Here is a 15,763-nt window from a genome sequence, read left to right as displayed (position 1 = left end):
CTAAAATAACAGCCGTGCAGGGTGAAACCCTCTCCCTGCTGGGCAGGTACAGGATTGAAAGGGCAGTGCAGGCTTCCCCAGTACCGCCTTTCAGTCTCCATCGCAGAACTCTGCCACCGGCACTGCTGGTTGCTGCCACCCACTTCTGCAGGAGCCGGACGGACTCAGCAGCTTCTGGGAGTCCCAAATCCTGTCCCCCCCATAGCACAATGTCAGCGAGGGGCAAGGATGCACCTTAGAGAACTGACCGTGCCTCCGCTGCTGGCCAAGCCCTTTACACCTGCGTTACACCCGCTCTTAGCCTTGCAATGCAGGGGCAGCCTTGGGGGACAGATTCGGACCAGCTGGTTTGCACTCCCGTGCTGTTCTGAACACAGGCTACTACGCTGTTTCGGTGAAGTTAGCTGGGTTGTTTAGGTGGTGCTCAGTAGCTGGATGGCAGACCCTGGCTCCAAGTGCTGAGGGCGATGGTTACTACTAAACGTGCCGAGGCAGTTCATCTCTAACCTCCTTTAGGTTTTCGCTTCTGACAGATAAAGTGAAGACTTCGGTAATGTCCCGACCTCCATGCAGGGCACCGCACTTGGAGCAAGGGTGCAGATTTTGGAGAGTAGTAACTTCAACACCGCCGGACTGCATCAGATCCTACCCTGGGAGACAGAAAAGCTGTATAGCCCGAAGAAATTTCTTTGGGTCCGTTCAGGTCCTCCCTCTCAAAGGTGGAATTTACTTTAAAAATACATTTTAAAGAGGTGAACATGATCAGGCAAAATGTTTTGATGAAGCCGCTGCAGTGATTCAGCAGAAAGCAAACCTGGTGCAGTCAACCATGAGTTTTCCTTGTGGGATGATGAAGCAATGCCCTCCTGCTACACAAAGTATCAGCAAGCACATCAGTTTTCCCTTCAACAAAACGGGGATCACAACCTATAGTTTTCCTAGCAGGTCCCTCCTTCCATCATGTTCTGGGGGTCTCTGGATGGAAGGAGCTATGGCTGGGCAAGTGTCATCCTGTTTGTTTGAGAGAGAGGATATACTGGTGGTAAGACAACAGGAGCACTTATACAGCCTCTTACCTTTCAGTTGGGTGCTGCTTAAAATGTTCTCAGTGGAGCAATATTGTGATGACAATGAAGTATTGTTCAAGATATTGCTGAACCTTTTAATGAAATAGTGAAAAAAAATTTGTAGCAGAAGAATAGAAGAAATGCATCCAGTTATAGTCACTTAAATGGCCCTCCGCTTTGGCTGAGGAGATGTGGATGCATAGACAGCAGTATCAGTGTTTGTCCTTGGCTTGTGTGGTTTTGCTGTCTGTGTGATTTATTTTAGGCACAGGAAATACCAAGTTGTTGCCTACATGCAGCACTTTCCCTCTTCAAAGCACTTTTCAGTCTTTGCCTGGTAAATCACTGCAAACCTCTTGCAAACCCGGTTTGCAGTGGAGACGGTTTGTGTATCAGTTCACTTGTATTCCCTACGTCCCCACAGGAGCTGTGTGAAAGCCAGGGGCTGGATCTCACACCACTGCTCTGACCTCCAGCCCGCCCTTGCAGCTGATTTGGGACACTCACAATGTTTTTTTTTTTTTCCCCTGCCTGATCCAAAAACCCCATCATCAACATCAGATCCCCACTGACACTGTTGGGGTGGACCAGCCTCATTCCTCCCGCCCCATTTACTGTAGTGCTTGTTCAGAAATCCTTCTTGCTGACACATAGGCATGTAATTTGATTTCTTTTCCTGCAGGTGGTTGGAAAATTGTTAAGCTAATCTTTGCATTTGCAATATTTGCTCTCAGATTAGTTAAAGTAAGTCAAGATCATTCAATTGTGAGACAATATTTGCACAGTGTATACTGCAGAGGCCAACACAGACACCAAGCTTGGTTATTCTGCTTGTGTAAACAACTTGATGTTGCAATTTTCTCATTACCATTAAATTGCCATTTTTAATTTGTCTCAGAAGCCTTCATCCTTTGAGAAATCATTGGTTTAGAGAGATGTGTAAATTATGTGTGCCCTTTAACTGTGCTCTGGAAAGGAAAAAGCCAGTTGTGTTGTATCTAAATTGGAAGATCGCACTGGGTTCCCCGATGAGTTTACATGCACAGGACTTCCATGCAAGTTGGGCTTGCGATTAAAACTCTGCACTGGGATAGTTTCCACTGAAATAAACTGTCTCTGAATATCAGGCCATAAATGAACATTAGGAAGCTTCTTGTGAATTAGCAGAGTTACTCTAGAGAAAAATTATGTTTTGTGAAACAGGGCTTTGTCTTCATGTGCTCCAGGACATTTCCTCTGCTTCCAGGGTGTTTTCCTTAATATTTGAAGTTGAGATTTCTGATTATAGAATCGACCTCCCACCACAACCCTCAAAAGACACTGGGAGACCCAAGAACAACACTCTGGGACTCACATGAGAGTGGTAAATAGACCTGGACCTTCCCATGGGTCTTATGGTTTGCTTAATTACGGAGTGGCTTAATACTGCTCATATCCCGCCGTTACTTGGTATTTTACCTTGTATTTGGGTGAATTTTGTTGCTTGTGTATAGGAAGCCGATACATGCTGTATCTGGGACATGCAGCCCCCGAGAAGAGCGATGTCTTTTCAGTGCCCTCCCTATGAAAGCACCATTAGATCTAACTAATACTCTATGTCCTTAATTAAATACCTCTGGTGCAAAGAGCCTTACCTTCTGTGCTTGGAAATTGCAGTGATTACTCCCCTGCTGGAAAAGTCTTTTTTTTTGGTGGTTGTTTTTTGAGTGTTTTCGCTGGTTTATTTTGGGGGGATTGTTTTTTTTTCGTTTAACAGGAATTAAGCTGTTTCTCATGCCATTGTCCAGTTGCAAATTGGCCTGAGACTGACTTGTGCCATGGGCTCTGACCTCTGAAACTGCCCACTCATTTTTTTTCTGAACTAATCAGCTAGATGAACTATTTACAGTTGGCTTTTGGGTCTTCTCACTGCTTTTGCGGCTGCCCCTGTCTGAGTAATTAATGACAGTGTGGCTTGTTTATGGTCTTGAGTTACTAATGCTGTTGGCTGCAAATGCATTTTTACCTCTGGGACGTGCCAGTTTCCTGGTTCTAGTCCCACCTCACCAGCCCAGGTCAATTTTTTGTGTGTAAACAGATTTATCCTGTAATAGTTGGCGAGAGACTAGGGTCATTCATCAGTCCCATGGAGAACGTGCCCAGCAAGATTCTTCCCTTCTTGTGCCTGTGCACCTCAGCAGAAGTTGGAAAGATTCCTGCAGGACAGCTAAAATAAAAAATAAAAAAAAAAGAAAAAAGAAAAGAAAAAAGGAAAAGTAATCCTTTCTTTTTAACTCAAGGTACAGGCAGTTTCAATTAGAAATAAAGGTATTGGATAGTGCACTGCATGTCCAGCCACATGCCCAGTCCTGGTCCTTGTTGTATCAGTGCTTGTAGGAGTCATTAATGAAGGAACTGCTATATGGCTCTCATGTAGGATACCACCACCTATATTTTAAAGCTGGAGTAAAGGGTAAAGAGAAGTTACATAGCACCAGATGATGCAGATAGTCATAAAAATATCACCTTGTGGCCTTGGAAAGGATTTGTTGTGTTATATTCCAGGCCTGTTCTATCACAGGCAGTCATGCCAAGTGTGCTAATTCATAAAGGAAACCCCAGTTTGGTCTCCTATTCCCTCTGGAAGCCTGCTACAGACTCTCAATGCACAACTATTCCTGCCATTTTTTGTATCATTTCTTTCATAAACTGGAAGAAGATGGTCCCTTTATCTATCTACCTTTGTTGCCCAGTTTGGTTACCACTGTCTGCTCAGCTGGGTTAACCATGGGTGGTCTCTGCCGTGACATGAATTTGTGGGGAACTTCCTTTCATGCCTCTGGATCATTAGTAAAATTCTTCACTGTTTTGCCAAGGCAGTTTGTACCACCATCTAAAAACTACCACCCTATTACTCATTGCTAAACTGGCATCAGGGACTGTCTTAATATTGGCACTCAGAGAAGAAGGACCTCAGTGGTCAGATCATGTTATTTTCAGGATCATCATCACATGGAAATGAACTGGGTGAGAAATTTCTCAAGGTCTGAAGCTGATGGAGACAAGCAGCTGTCTCTTTTCTCTGAGGGAAGGCTGGGAGAAATTAGTGAAGTTGAAATACGCTCCCCCTTTTGCCATGTTCTTTTTCAAAGGACTTTCCAAATGGAACCAGATTAAATAGAAATGACAGAGGTGAATGTGGTGCTTTTACTAAAAGGATGGAATAGACTGTCCATTACAAACTTCTCCAGAGGTTCTCTTTTCATTACTTTCTACTCCCTTGCATCCAGCTTAGAAAGCACCTTGGAAATGGCTCAATAAATGGCAAAGTTGAAGGACTGTAATGAAGTGCACGTGAATGAAAGTCCATTAAGGGGTTGCTGATCACATTGTAAGATCCACTAGACTGCTTTGCACTCTGATTTCTGAAGAAACTCGGTATAGGTTATTTTAACGTTTGAAGGCAGCTTCTCTGAAATTACTGCATGGGCAAGAGAAACCCTGCAAAAACTGGTAACTCTTAATCTCTGTCTTGTTTGCTTTTCTGTAGTGAAAATTAGCCTTTTTGGAATGGGAGGGAAATTGCCTAGAGTAGAGCGTGCTGGTTTGCAGCTTTTCCCTGGCAGTTGGTGTTTGTTCGCTGCACTCCTGTAATGAGCATTAGATGGTACCCTCTGTCCTGAGACTGCTTGGAGAAGCCTTGGGAACTTCTGCATTTGTTATTAGACTTGACCAGCTTCAGTCTTGGCCCTTCTTTGATTTCATAGCACAGCCAACTAAATTCTACTCATTTCTGTGTGGAAGTCTAAATTCATATATTTGTCTACAAAATAAGGTGTTGTTCTGTGCCGTTGGTAGAGAGAATATTTTTTCTTGCTGCTTATACTCGTTTTTGCACAGTGTAAGAGATTTTCTGTCCTTTTTGGGACAACCCTATTTCGCCTTTCCCATGAAGCTGTACGTATGCCTTTGTTCTCTCTGTTAGCAAAATCCTTATATGCTGTTGGGAATGAAAAGATGATTGCAAAAGTCCTCTTTTGGTTTTGGTTTATATAGAAAAAAAGGACATTTTTTACACTGAGTGATGAAGTGCACACAGGAGACTGTTCTTATAACAGCAGGATGAAAGAGTGTCCTATCATGCTTGTCTCAGGGATGCTGGTTATACGGAGGAAGACCTATCCATGCCAACTAAAATTCTATGACTTTACAGTTGTAGTGAGTGTTTTTCAGTTAATTTGGCACAGGGTTAAAGGTCCTATAAGCAGGAGAGGCAGGGAATAATGCCAGGAGGCAGGTTCAGCTTCTTTGGGCACTGGGCAGCATTTTGCATACTAACTCCACTGACTTTAGCAAATAACATGCATTTGCATCCCTTTCAAGTATGTGTAGGAGGGAGGAGCCTGCACCAATTTGTCTGTTTTAATTATAGATGTTCTACCCACCTTCCTAATTGCTCCTTCATTAAGAAGTAGCTTGTTGTTTCTTTTTTCCCTAGGAGCTAAAAATAATCAACTTTTGTTTGTTTCTGTAAATATTTTTTTTTTTTTTGCCCTTGAGGAGATAATTATTTCTATTGTTGCATGAAGATGGTGGCCAATACAGGAGGAATAATTAGAGCAGATGGCTGAAAATACTTCCCTTGTAAAAGACATCTAGTAATAAAATACCTCCCCTCCTCTTTTGTCTCCCCCAAATATACGTTTTTCTTTCCTTCAGGTGGATGGGGGTTGGGTGAGGGGTGTAAATCTTTTCCTGATGTATTAAACTGAGGAGCTGTCAAGGGTTCACAGCCTGGAAAGTGAGCTCCCTGTATCCATCACTGAAATTAAAGTGTTTTCAAATGTGGCATGGAGTCCTGGGTCTACGGCGTGAGGAAATATACGTTGTACTCCATCACTTAAAATGTTAACCTTGTCTCTCCGTGGTGACTGAGGACAGGAACACTTGCTCTCCGTACTTGCTGGTTAAATGGCAATCTGTCAGCACCGAGGAAAAGGCTACCTTGTGGGTGTTTCAATCTTTGCCGCGGCTGCAGCATTCGAACCCTTTGCTTGTCTGCGGCTCCTTGCGCCGGGAAGGGTGCACCTTCCTCCTGCTGGGGATCGTCAGCAGCAACTGGGAGAGTTTCTTGCATGTGCTGTTGTGCAGGAGCAGTCCTGTGCTCCGTGTCGTATTGGACGTGTCTGTGGGAAAGGATAATGCTGGCTGCTGGAGGTGGAGCGGGTGGGAAAACCCGCCTGAGTTCAGATTTCTCTGTGTGGCCGCGTCGCAGGTAACCCTCAGCTGAAACCCACCGCCCAGAGAAGAGAGTGTTGAGCACAGCAGCAAGCAGCAGCGTCTGTGTTTAATTACACTGCTGGTTCTTGGTTTGGTTTTAAACTTTTTGTCTTTTTCTGATCAGAGGATGAAGGCTCTTGCCTTTGCGTCTGTAACGGTTGTTGGCAATCCTCTTTTTCGGCACTCTAAAAAATCCCGCCTAACCAAACAAATTGTAAAGTTACCGCAAAGTGAGATCAAACAATCTATAGTGTGTCTAAACAGGAGTTTCTCAACCCTCTTAAGCCCAAACCTTGCATTTTTTGGGAAGAGGGAGTTAAAAATCACCAGATAAACTTGTGCTGTGTTGGCAGAATGATTATTATTTACAAAAATTTAGACCAAACATTGAAGGAGTGGTCACTTACAATCCTTTCCCTTTGTGACTTGTTTGTCAGCCTGTGTGGGAATGCAAGTATATCACAGTTATTTATGCATTTGTTGCAGTTGCTGCTGCTGTTTCTGAGCCCTGGTAGTCACAGGCACAAGCTGAGAAACTGGTACCAAGAGATCGTGTCCCCAAAGGCTGACATAAAGGCAAGCCTGGGCTGGCTGACAACAGCAGCAGCTAAAACCATAAAATGGAAAGAAATCTGCCTGAAAATGGACAAAGGAGGTGCAGCAGGGAGGAAGGGGATAATGTGCTGAATTACAAGGAGCTTGTGCATCATTTATTGTGTGCTGTTAAAACATTATTTTATCTTTACGTTATTCTTTCATTGTTTTGGAGCGCTAATGGGGGAAGGAGTTGATATCCCTCAAAATTAACCTGTGTTACACACAAGCTATGGGTTTGATACATAAGGTGTGGGCTCGAAATGAGTTGTGCATGACCCACACTAAGTGGGAGTCAGAGGTGGGACGATGTAGTAGGAGTCCATTCATTGAATTTTCATGTCAGATCCCCTCCCTGGTCCTCATGCTCTTTGGTACCCCAGGAAGAACGACTGGCTCCTTAGGGATTCCCAGACACCCACCTGGGGTTTCTGCTCGTATTTTGCAGGTTTGGTTCCCTACTGAGTTAGTGTCATCTGCTGTACTGGATTCAAAATGTAAAATGTTGCCAGGGTGGGTTTCCTATGGATGTCTGATGTGAGGGCACAGTCTGCAGAAGTTTGGGTGACCATTTTAAGCGTTCAGTTCATGCTGTACCTGCGTCCTCGGGGAAAACACCAGAAGAGTCTCTTGCCTCAATCTGGCTATTGATTTTCAGGAACCTTGCAGGAATACAGCATCTTTGTGGTCTCACTCCTCCTGTTAAGCTTAGCTGAAAAGTTGGCCATGTTCAAGTGTCAGCACTGACAGCGGCACAGATGGATGCAGAGATGTTATGGTCTCATAAGCTCCGTTTCCTCCAAATCATCTCTCCAACTATCTGGTAGACGCTGAAGCCAGAGTGTGAAACTACCACCTCACTGCAGCAGCTGCAGCCAGCCAGCTCCAGCTTCACCACTCAGGGCTTGCTTTATGCCAACTCCTCTTTCCCCCATCCTCACTTTCAAGCTCCCTGACATTTGTTGTGCCCTGTGCTGAACCTGGAAAAAGCACCGGAGGAAAATAGCCACTGCCAGCCGCTGATGCGCAGTTTTCCTTGGCTCTGCGGGCTCCTCCCGGTTTATTCAACAAGCACGCACGGGATGGGCACTCAGCCATGACCCTGGTGCTTGCAGCTGCTGCTGCTCTTCAGTCTTACTGAGAAGGGTTTAAATTAAACACCATAGGTCAAATGCTTGGTGCCAAGCAGGGGAAAAAATGGAAAAGGAAAGTTTTGCTTCTATGAAAAAACAGTGAGGGGGATGTTCTTATCCTGCTCAGCTGCAGACAGTGGGAAAGGAGCTGGAGTCTTTGCATGATGCAGATGTTTAGGACACAGCTATACAGCCCTTTGAGAGATAAGACAGCTGTCTCACTGTTTTTTCTTTGGGGTCTCATTGGTCCAGCCCAGTGGTCGTAAGAGCATGCTCAGCCTGCAAGGCAGCAAAGTCCCCCATGCCAGCCTTAGCATGCAGAGACAGTGGTATTTCGTGTCTGTAGGGTCAGCGCGGGCTACAACCCATCCCCTATTGATAACGGGGCAGCTAGACAAGACAGGCGTGATAACAGAGGAGGTTCCTGAAGATCATATGGAGGGAAACTAGCAGGGCCAGATGAGAGCATGGATTTCTAGAGCCGTGAGTCTACCACCCACCCTGCTTGACGAGGGATGTGCAGTTAGGTTATGTGTGTGTTACTCCGCGTTATTTTACCATGGGCTGCTTAATAGGAACTGGGTATAGCCACCACCATTCAGCAAAGGAACTTAAGTCCATTACAGTTGGAGATTGCACTGTGCTTTTCTCCTGGAAAACAAGGAAAGCTTAATCCTATGGGATTCACAAGGTCCAGGCAAACTGTACTTGTGATTCAGAGCAGTGGGCCATTTCACTAGCCTTGCACTAGACCACACCTTCTTCTTTCAAAGATCTTAAGGAGGTGCTCTTTCATGTTAGGGAAGCGTGTAGGACTGCAAGAGAAGGGTCACCAAATAAAATCTTCTACTATCTCATTTCCCTCCATCAGTTCGATGTCTTTCCTCAATTCCTACAGAGCTGCCTTCCCTCTACCCCCCATACATTCCTCTGTGCTGTGGTAATTTAAAGTACTTTCCTTGAGCAAACCACCTTTTCTCTCTTCAGACAGATTCTTTCCATTTCTTCTCTCCATGATAATGCAAGGATGGTGCAAGTGATTATAAGCAGCTCTTGGTCCTGTGTTATTAGCTGATGTTCATCTCTTTACTTTTATTAAGAAAAAAAGAATACAAATCAGAAATCACTTGACAGACATGCGTGCAGGTGGTGCACGTGGCAGCTGACTAAGCCAAGCATCTTCTCACCAAAAACCTTTAGGTACGGACTGGGTGGAGCAATAGAGATTTTTATGACCTTGGCCAACTCATTTTCTGCCTCTGTGTAATCATTCTCGGTTAGTAAACTTTCTTCTGAGCAATAAAATCTGCCCGTCTTCATTTAGGTTGATGGTGCAGGGACTGCCCCTTACTGTGGATGCATGTATCGTCTAAATAACAGAGTGCTTGGTTTCAGCATATTTGTATCTTTTCTGAATTACATTCTTTGAATGGTTTCCCAGATGGTTTCAACCATTTCTTGTGTCTTATTACACTGGCATGTATGAGCTACTAGCTTTTATGCCAGAGGGTATTGGTAGAACTGAATGGCTATGGAGTCTTCTAAGAGGTGACAGCAGAAACCTGGCAAGAGAGGCTTAAACACTGATGTTATATAAAGAGAACCTTAAACGAAGAACTAGGGTATTTTCTAGTTAGAAAGGGGAACAATCTTAAATAAAAGAGAAGTCAAATTCAGAAGAGGAGTTTATTCTTCTGCCACGGTTTAACCCCAGCCGGTAACTAAGCACCACGCAGTCGCTTGCTCACTCCTCCAACCCCTAGTGGGATGGGGGACACAGTTGGGGAAAAAAAAAAGTAAAACTCATGGGTTGAGATAAAGACAGTTTAACAGGTCAGAAAAGGAAGGTAAAATAGTACTACTACAACTAGAATATACAAAATGAGTGATGCACAGTACAATTGCTTACCAGACACTGAGCGATGCCTAGCCAATCCCTGAGCCACGGTGCCCCCCAGCCAACTCCCCCCAGTTTATATACTGGGCATGATGTCACATGGTATGGAATACCCCTTTGGCCAGTTTGGGCGAGCTGTCCTGGCTGTGTCCCCTCCCAGTTTCTTGTGCACTCCCAGCCTCTGCTGGCAGGGCAGTATGAGAAGCTGAAAAGTCCTTGACTTAGTATAAACACTGCCTAGCAACAACTAAAACATCAGTGTGTTATCAACATTCTTCTCATCCTAAATCCAAAACACAGCACTATACCAGCTACTAAGAAGAAAATTAACTTTATTCCAGCCAAAACCAGGACATCTTCTTAATTCTTGCAAGGCTTCTATCAACAGCTTACTAAGTTTTTGGTGCTAGCAAGAACAACAACCTGGTATATTCCTTACGCCCTTGCTTTGCCATTAGAGTTAACGGGAGACTTCTAAGTGGCTTCAGAAGGTTAGAGTGACGTCAGAGTGACTTTAAGCCATTTAACAAACCTTCTCAACAAAATGTTCTGATGGATCCCACAATTTCACAACTGCATCATGCAGGTTTTTGCTGACAGCATTGGCTAAGTTTGTGCCAGACAGGAATTTATGGAATTTGTAATTTTGTGGTACAGTTGGCTTGATAAGCTATGTATCTGTGAAATGTGTGCCTTTCCATGAAGTGTACCTTCCTCTGTCCCCTGCTCTGAGATAAAACCATGTTTAATTAACTCCTTTTTCAGTGGATCTGTTGTATACCCTTATATATTGTATATAATTTGCTTCAAAGCACTATCAATGAAGAGTAATTCACAACCTCTCTGGAAAGACAGTAGATAAAGACATCTACCCTTTCAGCTGGAATTTTGTCCTAAATCTCTGAAATATATAAATATATGTTTGCAAGTAATGAAGATGAAACTTGTCCTATTACATTTAGAAACCATGGAGAAATTGTACTCTCTGTAACAGTTGTGTACAGATGTGAAGGCTTATCTGTACTTCTGTAATGATGAAGTGGTTCACTCCCTCTGACGCCAGAGATTTAGCTCCCCAGATGTTTTCACTGTGTGTGTGTTAATGCAGTCCCAGGCTTCAGTCTAAATTGAACCAAGTAATTCCCTTCATAGGGAAATCATAGAATGGGTCAGAGGGTAGAAAATATCAGCATCCATACCCTACAGACAGGATGGACATAAACCAGTTGTATCATTTAGCCTGGGAACCAACACCCATTCCCTGGTGGTAATAATTAGGACAGTAGTCACCATATAATAGTTATCTGACTGCTCTAGGTGCTATGGGAAATGTTGTATAAAACATCAGGCACATAAAGCTAAAACTGACAATAGCACAGTCGAAAGAATAACTATCATAACATCGCCAGTATTGATTCACCTAAACCGCAGCTCCAGAGCAAAACCTTTAATGCACATGGTGTGCTCTGATTGGAAATGGAGTAACTGTATTTTGCTTTTGTACTGAGGTTATTGTTTCCACTGCTGTTTCTGATTAGCACAACCCAGTAAGGACCACAAATATTTCCATGTCTGGTTCTGCCCCCGCCCCCTACCTCAGATCAGTTGGGGCTGTTCTTGCTAGTTCACATGTGAGTCCAAAAGAATATGTTACGAATGCCTATGTCCACACTTGTGCACACATGTCCACGCAAAAATCTGCACACATTCCTCAAGGAATAGGTCAAACCTTCACTGCAAAATGTGTGCTTAAAGTTTAGAGGTGAGGAGGAACCACGACTCGAAACAGGCAGGCATCATTTTGCCATTGCTCATCATGAGTCAGTCTATTTGCTGTTTTCAAGTTAATCAGTGCTTTATTTGGAACTGATGTGCAAGCCATCAAAGGAGAGGCAATAATAATACCGGATAAGCTGAGAAAGCTAAAAAGGTATTTGAAAGGAGGAATGGCGCTCTCAATGCAGATGGGTGGCAGGAGAGCTTTTGAAAAAGCCTGTAAAGCAAAATATTGCCCAGCTAGCGTGATGTTTTAATTCCAAACTCTTCAGGCTATTTTAATGACATTGCCAGGAATTAACGTGCAGTTCTGCTTTTCGGGAGGCAGAGAGAGACACACACCAGGAAACCTGCAGACTTTCCGCAGCCAGACCTGCAGCAAGCCCCTCGTTACCCAAACCAGAACGAGACAAGGGGCAAACCCCTAAATTGCGACAGGCGTTTCCAAAGGCCGAGAACGTCCCCAATGCCAACGTCCCTCCATCCCTTCGCTCTACGCGGGGTCCCGCCGGGAAGGTAGCTGGCACGGCGTTGGCATCTCCTCCGCCGTGCTCTTGGCAGGCTGGCTTCCTCAAGGGTGGGAAGGGGTGAGCTTTGAACTTCCTTGGGTCTTTTTCTTTCCAGCTTGCCCTCCAGTTTTGTGGCCGGTGGGACGAGGACTCCAGCTGGCCTGCTGGCCACCAGCCGCGAGATGGCGATAACGTCACGATAGAAGAAGGCCGGACCCTGCTGCTGGGGACCACCACCACCAACCTCAACCTGCTGCATCTCAAAGGTCTGCAGAAGGGGGGTTCAGTGCTCCTGGGCCTCCAGGGCTGGGGTTTTTCATGGCCGTGATCTCCCCGTCCCTTGGCCAGCTCCTGCATCGAAGGAGACACCGGGTCAGGGAGGCTGAGTCTGCTCTCGGTAGATACAACAGGGCGGTGATGGGGGACGGGGGAAGCATTTAATTATTATGTATGCAGAAGGCATCGTTTATGCTGTTTGAGGCAGAATGACAATATGAGTAGGAAGGTGCTTTTTTGTTTTGTTTTTCTTTCCCCCAGCTACTGAAAGTGCTACTGTCCTGAGTGGCGTTCAGTGATAATGGCAGCACTGATAACAATAATCAACTCTGTTTTGTTTGGCATCTTTGAGGCAAGCGTGTTGCAAAAGCCTTTACAAAATTAATGATGTTACAGAATTACAGGCCACAGCTACCAAATGTAATAAATAATCCAAGATCCTAGAGCACGGCTGGTGGAGAATAAATAACCGAGCACAATTATGGGGGGAAACACTGGGTTTGCAGGGTTCACGTACCCTGGGGTGGATTCAGCACAAGTGTCTGGAGGTGTATCTCTGTGGGTGTCAAAGTAAGAATTAAAATTACTTGTAATTCAGTGCCAGAAATATTCTGTCCTGAAAATTAGGTCCTGGTTGTGAAAACTGTTGTGCGTATGCTTGGTATTAAGTGGACAAGTTGTTCTGGTGAAATTGCTTGCTCAAAGTTAAGCTTATGTGTAAGCCTCTGCTGGAGCTCAAAAAATGGAAAGGGGAGTTTTTATATGTTTAAGGACCTGGACCTTCTTTGCTGGTAAAAATTACTTTATATTAAAAGGATGTTAAAGGTACTAGTTTTTGATTGAGATGATGATGAAAAACATGTGTTTGACAATTATGCTTTAATCTAACTTTGCACGATCTTTCTATAAAGAAAAAACTTTGCAAGTTTATCCCTATTGTGAGAACATTTCCAAGAAAGATCGAACTTGCTTAGCCTAGGTTCAGAGATTTTCAAGAATTGTTACACCAGGCATCATTCCTGTTTAAAAAAAAAAAATCAAGTAAGAATTTGGGATTTAAAAAATGTGAAGTGTTTTAGTACAATTTCCTTCCCCAGTGAAAATACTAAATCTATGTGATGCAAGAGTCTTCTTAACCTCACTGTGATTATGACATACAGTAGAGGAGAAAGGTCAGAGCCCCAGATTTCTGAGACTTTTGGCTGCAAATCTCAATGAGGATTTTGGGGCTCAGTCTCTGACTTTGTGAAGAATTGGGGCACAACATTGCAGCAGAAACCCTTTGAACTTTGGGCCTACTCAAAGGCACATTTGATCTATGAGTCAGCACTCATGAAGCAAACGGAGGTCTGATTGAATTTAATGAAGTCTGGAGCAGTATCTTTATGGCTTCGGCTCATCTGACATTCAAATCATTTCTCCCCTTTATCATATTTTCCAAGAAGCTTGGTTTGTAATGTAGATTCAGTTAGGAAAGCAGCATTAAAATCTTCTAGATGCTATTATTTTCTGCATTGCTACATGCCAAACATAGGGACCAAACATTTTAGAAGCAGGAACCTACACAGTAATTGATTATCTGAGCTTCATCTTTGCTGAAGTTTCCTTGTTGCATCCACCCCCACTCTTGCTAATTGTTTAGCCTTTGTTAGATATGGAGTCAAGACATGCTGAGACCTACTCTGATATGAGACTGAGATTTATCTTTTCTAACCTTACCTTTCTTTAAGTTGTTCAGCTCATGGGGATTGTTTAGGCTCCTGTATTGATAGAGAGAAACGCACACCACCAAAAACTTGTTCGTCTTAGGTATTATAGATACCTATCTTAAGATGAATCACAGTTGAGTGACCCCCCTAGAGTAGCAACTACTGAGTCTGGGAGGATGTAAAATAATTGACAACTTTCCCCAGCTGCAGGATGGGCATGACAATAAGCCCCTAACCTGTAGGCGGGTGTAGATACGTGCTTCGATCAAAGCAACCCATTCCTATTCTAGCTGGAGAGTTTTTCTTAGTCGGAGCTGCGGAATGGGATTAAATTGTAGTTCTGCTCCCTTTGGCTTTCATGACTCAGCATCGGGCTATCTGTACACTCAGAAGCTGAAAATCTAACAGACTTTACAGATGAAAAAAAGCTGTAATGCTACTGAGTCCACTCCTATGCAAAGACACTGCCCATTTTCTGGTGCTGTATCCAGCAAACCCAGCACATGTTTACAGGCCTATTTCCTGAAATTCCTCTTTTTTAGGACATCATGAGGATTTTGAACACTGTCCCTGTGTTGTCTCATTATGATTTCAACACTGTATAAATTGTTTAAAGAGTATTATAACAAGGATGTCAGCTTCATGTGCAGCCTTCAAGTGACCCTGCTTTGGCTGTATTAACATATAGCCAAATATATGGTGGTTCTGGTAGCGACCTGACTGTCTGGGCCAAAGATCTGGAGGCCAAAGCAATAGAGAAATAGGATTAGGCAGCTGGGTCCCACTCACTGCCATGGGGGCTCAGCAGTTTCTACCTCCTCCTCACCAAGAGGAGCATGAACACGTGGCTATCGGCAGTGGAAAGTTTAATAGCCAGACTGTGAAACTGTTCAGACAATACTGATTGGGGAAGAGATACAAGATAGACAGATTTTAGATAACTCTGTATATTCAGCAGATTGCAGTTATTTTTGTAATCCCAACATCACAAGTATGGAAATATTTATGGTAACCCAGGACAGATGGAAATTTCCTTTGCGCAGAGCTTACACTAGAGTAACTTGTTTGTGTTTGATGGGTTGATACCTCAGATATGTGCTATTGCCTTTGTCTGAATTTGTAGTGCTCTAGGGAGGTCTGGAGACCAAAAAAGCTCCCTGGTCTTTCAGGAGTACCTTGGGGATGAATTCTGGGGTGATGCTGCCAGTATACTCTGGTGGGGCTGAAGATCCCCAACTGTCCAGTTGCCTTTGCAATGGCAATTTTGAGATGGCCATCCTTGTAGGCATAAGGGAGAAGATTGCTTTGGCCTCTATTCTAGAAAAGCCCCAGTATCACTTGCCACAGCTCTTCCTGTCCCCTATCGTTTGTGTCATTGCTGCATTTTAGCAGCCCTGCTGAAACCAGCATGCCAATTGCCTCTTCCAGGGTTAGACTCCAGGCTGAGGTTTTCAGAAAGGTCTGACCCACCTCAGCTGTGGTTTCTGCCTCTAAAAATGGTGGATTCAGTTTCCAAAATACCACAGCTGATCTGGGCTTTTTT

At 44.1% G+C, this 15,763-nt stretch overlaps 1 protein-coding gene across 1 annotated transcript in view; it reads left to right on the top strand.

The window, feature by feature from the left end:
• PKHD1 (polycystic kidney and hepatic disease 1 (autosomal recessive)) overlaps positions 1–15,763 on the top strand; it is a 259,529-nt gene that overhangs the window by 71,985 nt on the left and 171,781 nt on the right. The window contains exon 36 of the mRNA XM_010583200.1: positions 12,351–12,501. Coding sequence (XP_010581502.1) covers positions 12,351–12,501 — 151 coding nt within the window. The remainder of the gene's footprint in view (positions 1–12,350; positions 12,502–15,763) is intronic.

Source organism: Haliaeetus leucocephalus, unplaced genomic scaffold, assembly GCF_000737465.1.
Source record: "Haliaeetus leucocephalus isolate CR32 unplaced genomic scaffold, Haliaeetus_leucocephalus-4.0 Scaffold871, whole genome shotgun sequence".
In the NCBI taxonomy this organism is placed as follows: domain Eukaryota; kingdom Metazoa; phylum Chordata; class Aves; order Accipitriformes; family Accipitridae; genus Haliaeetus; species Haliaeetus leucocephalus.
The sequence above is the reverse complement of the archived record's forward strand: the minus strand, read 5'-3'. Positions and strand labels throughout refer to the sequence as shown.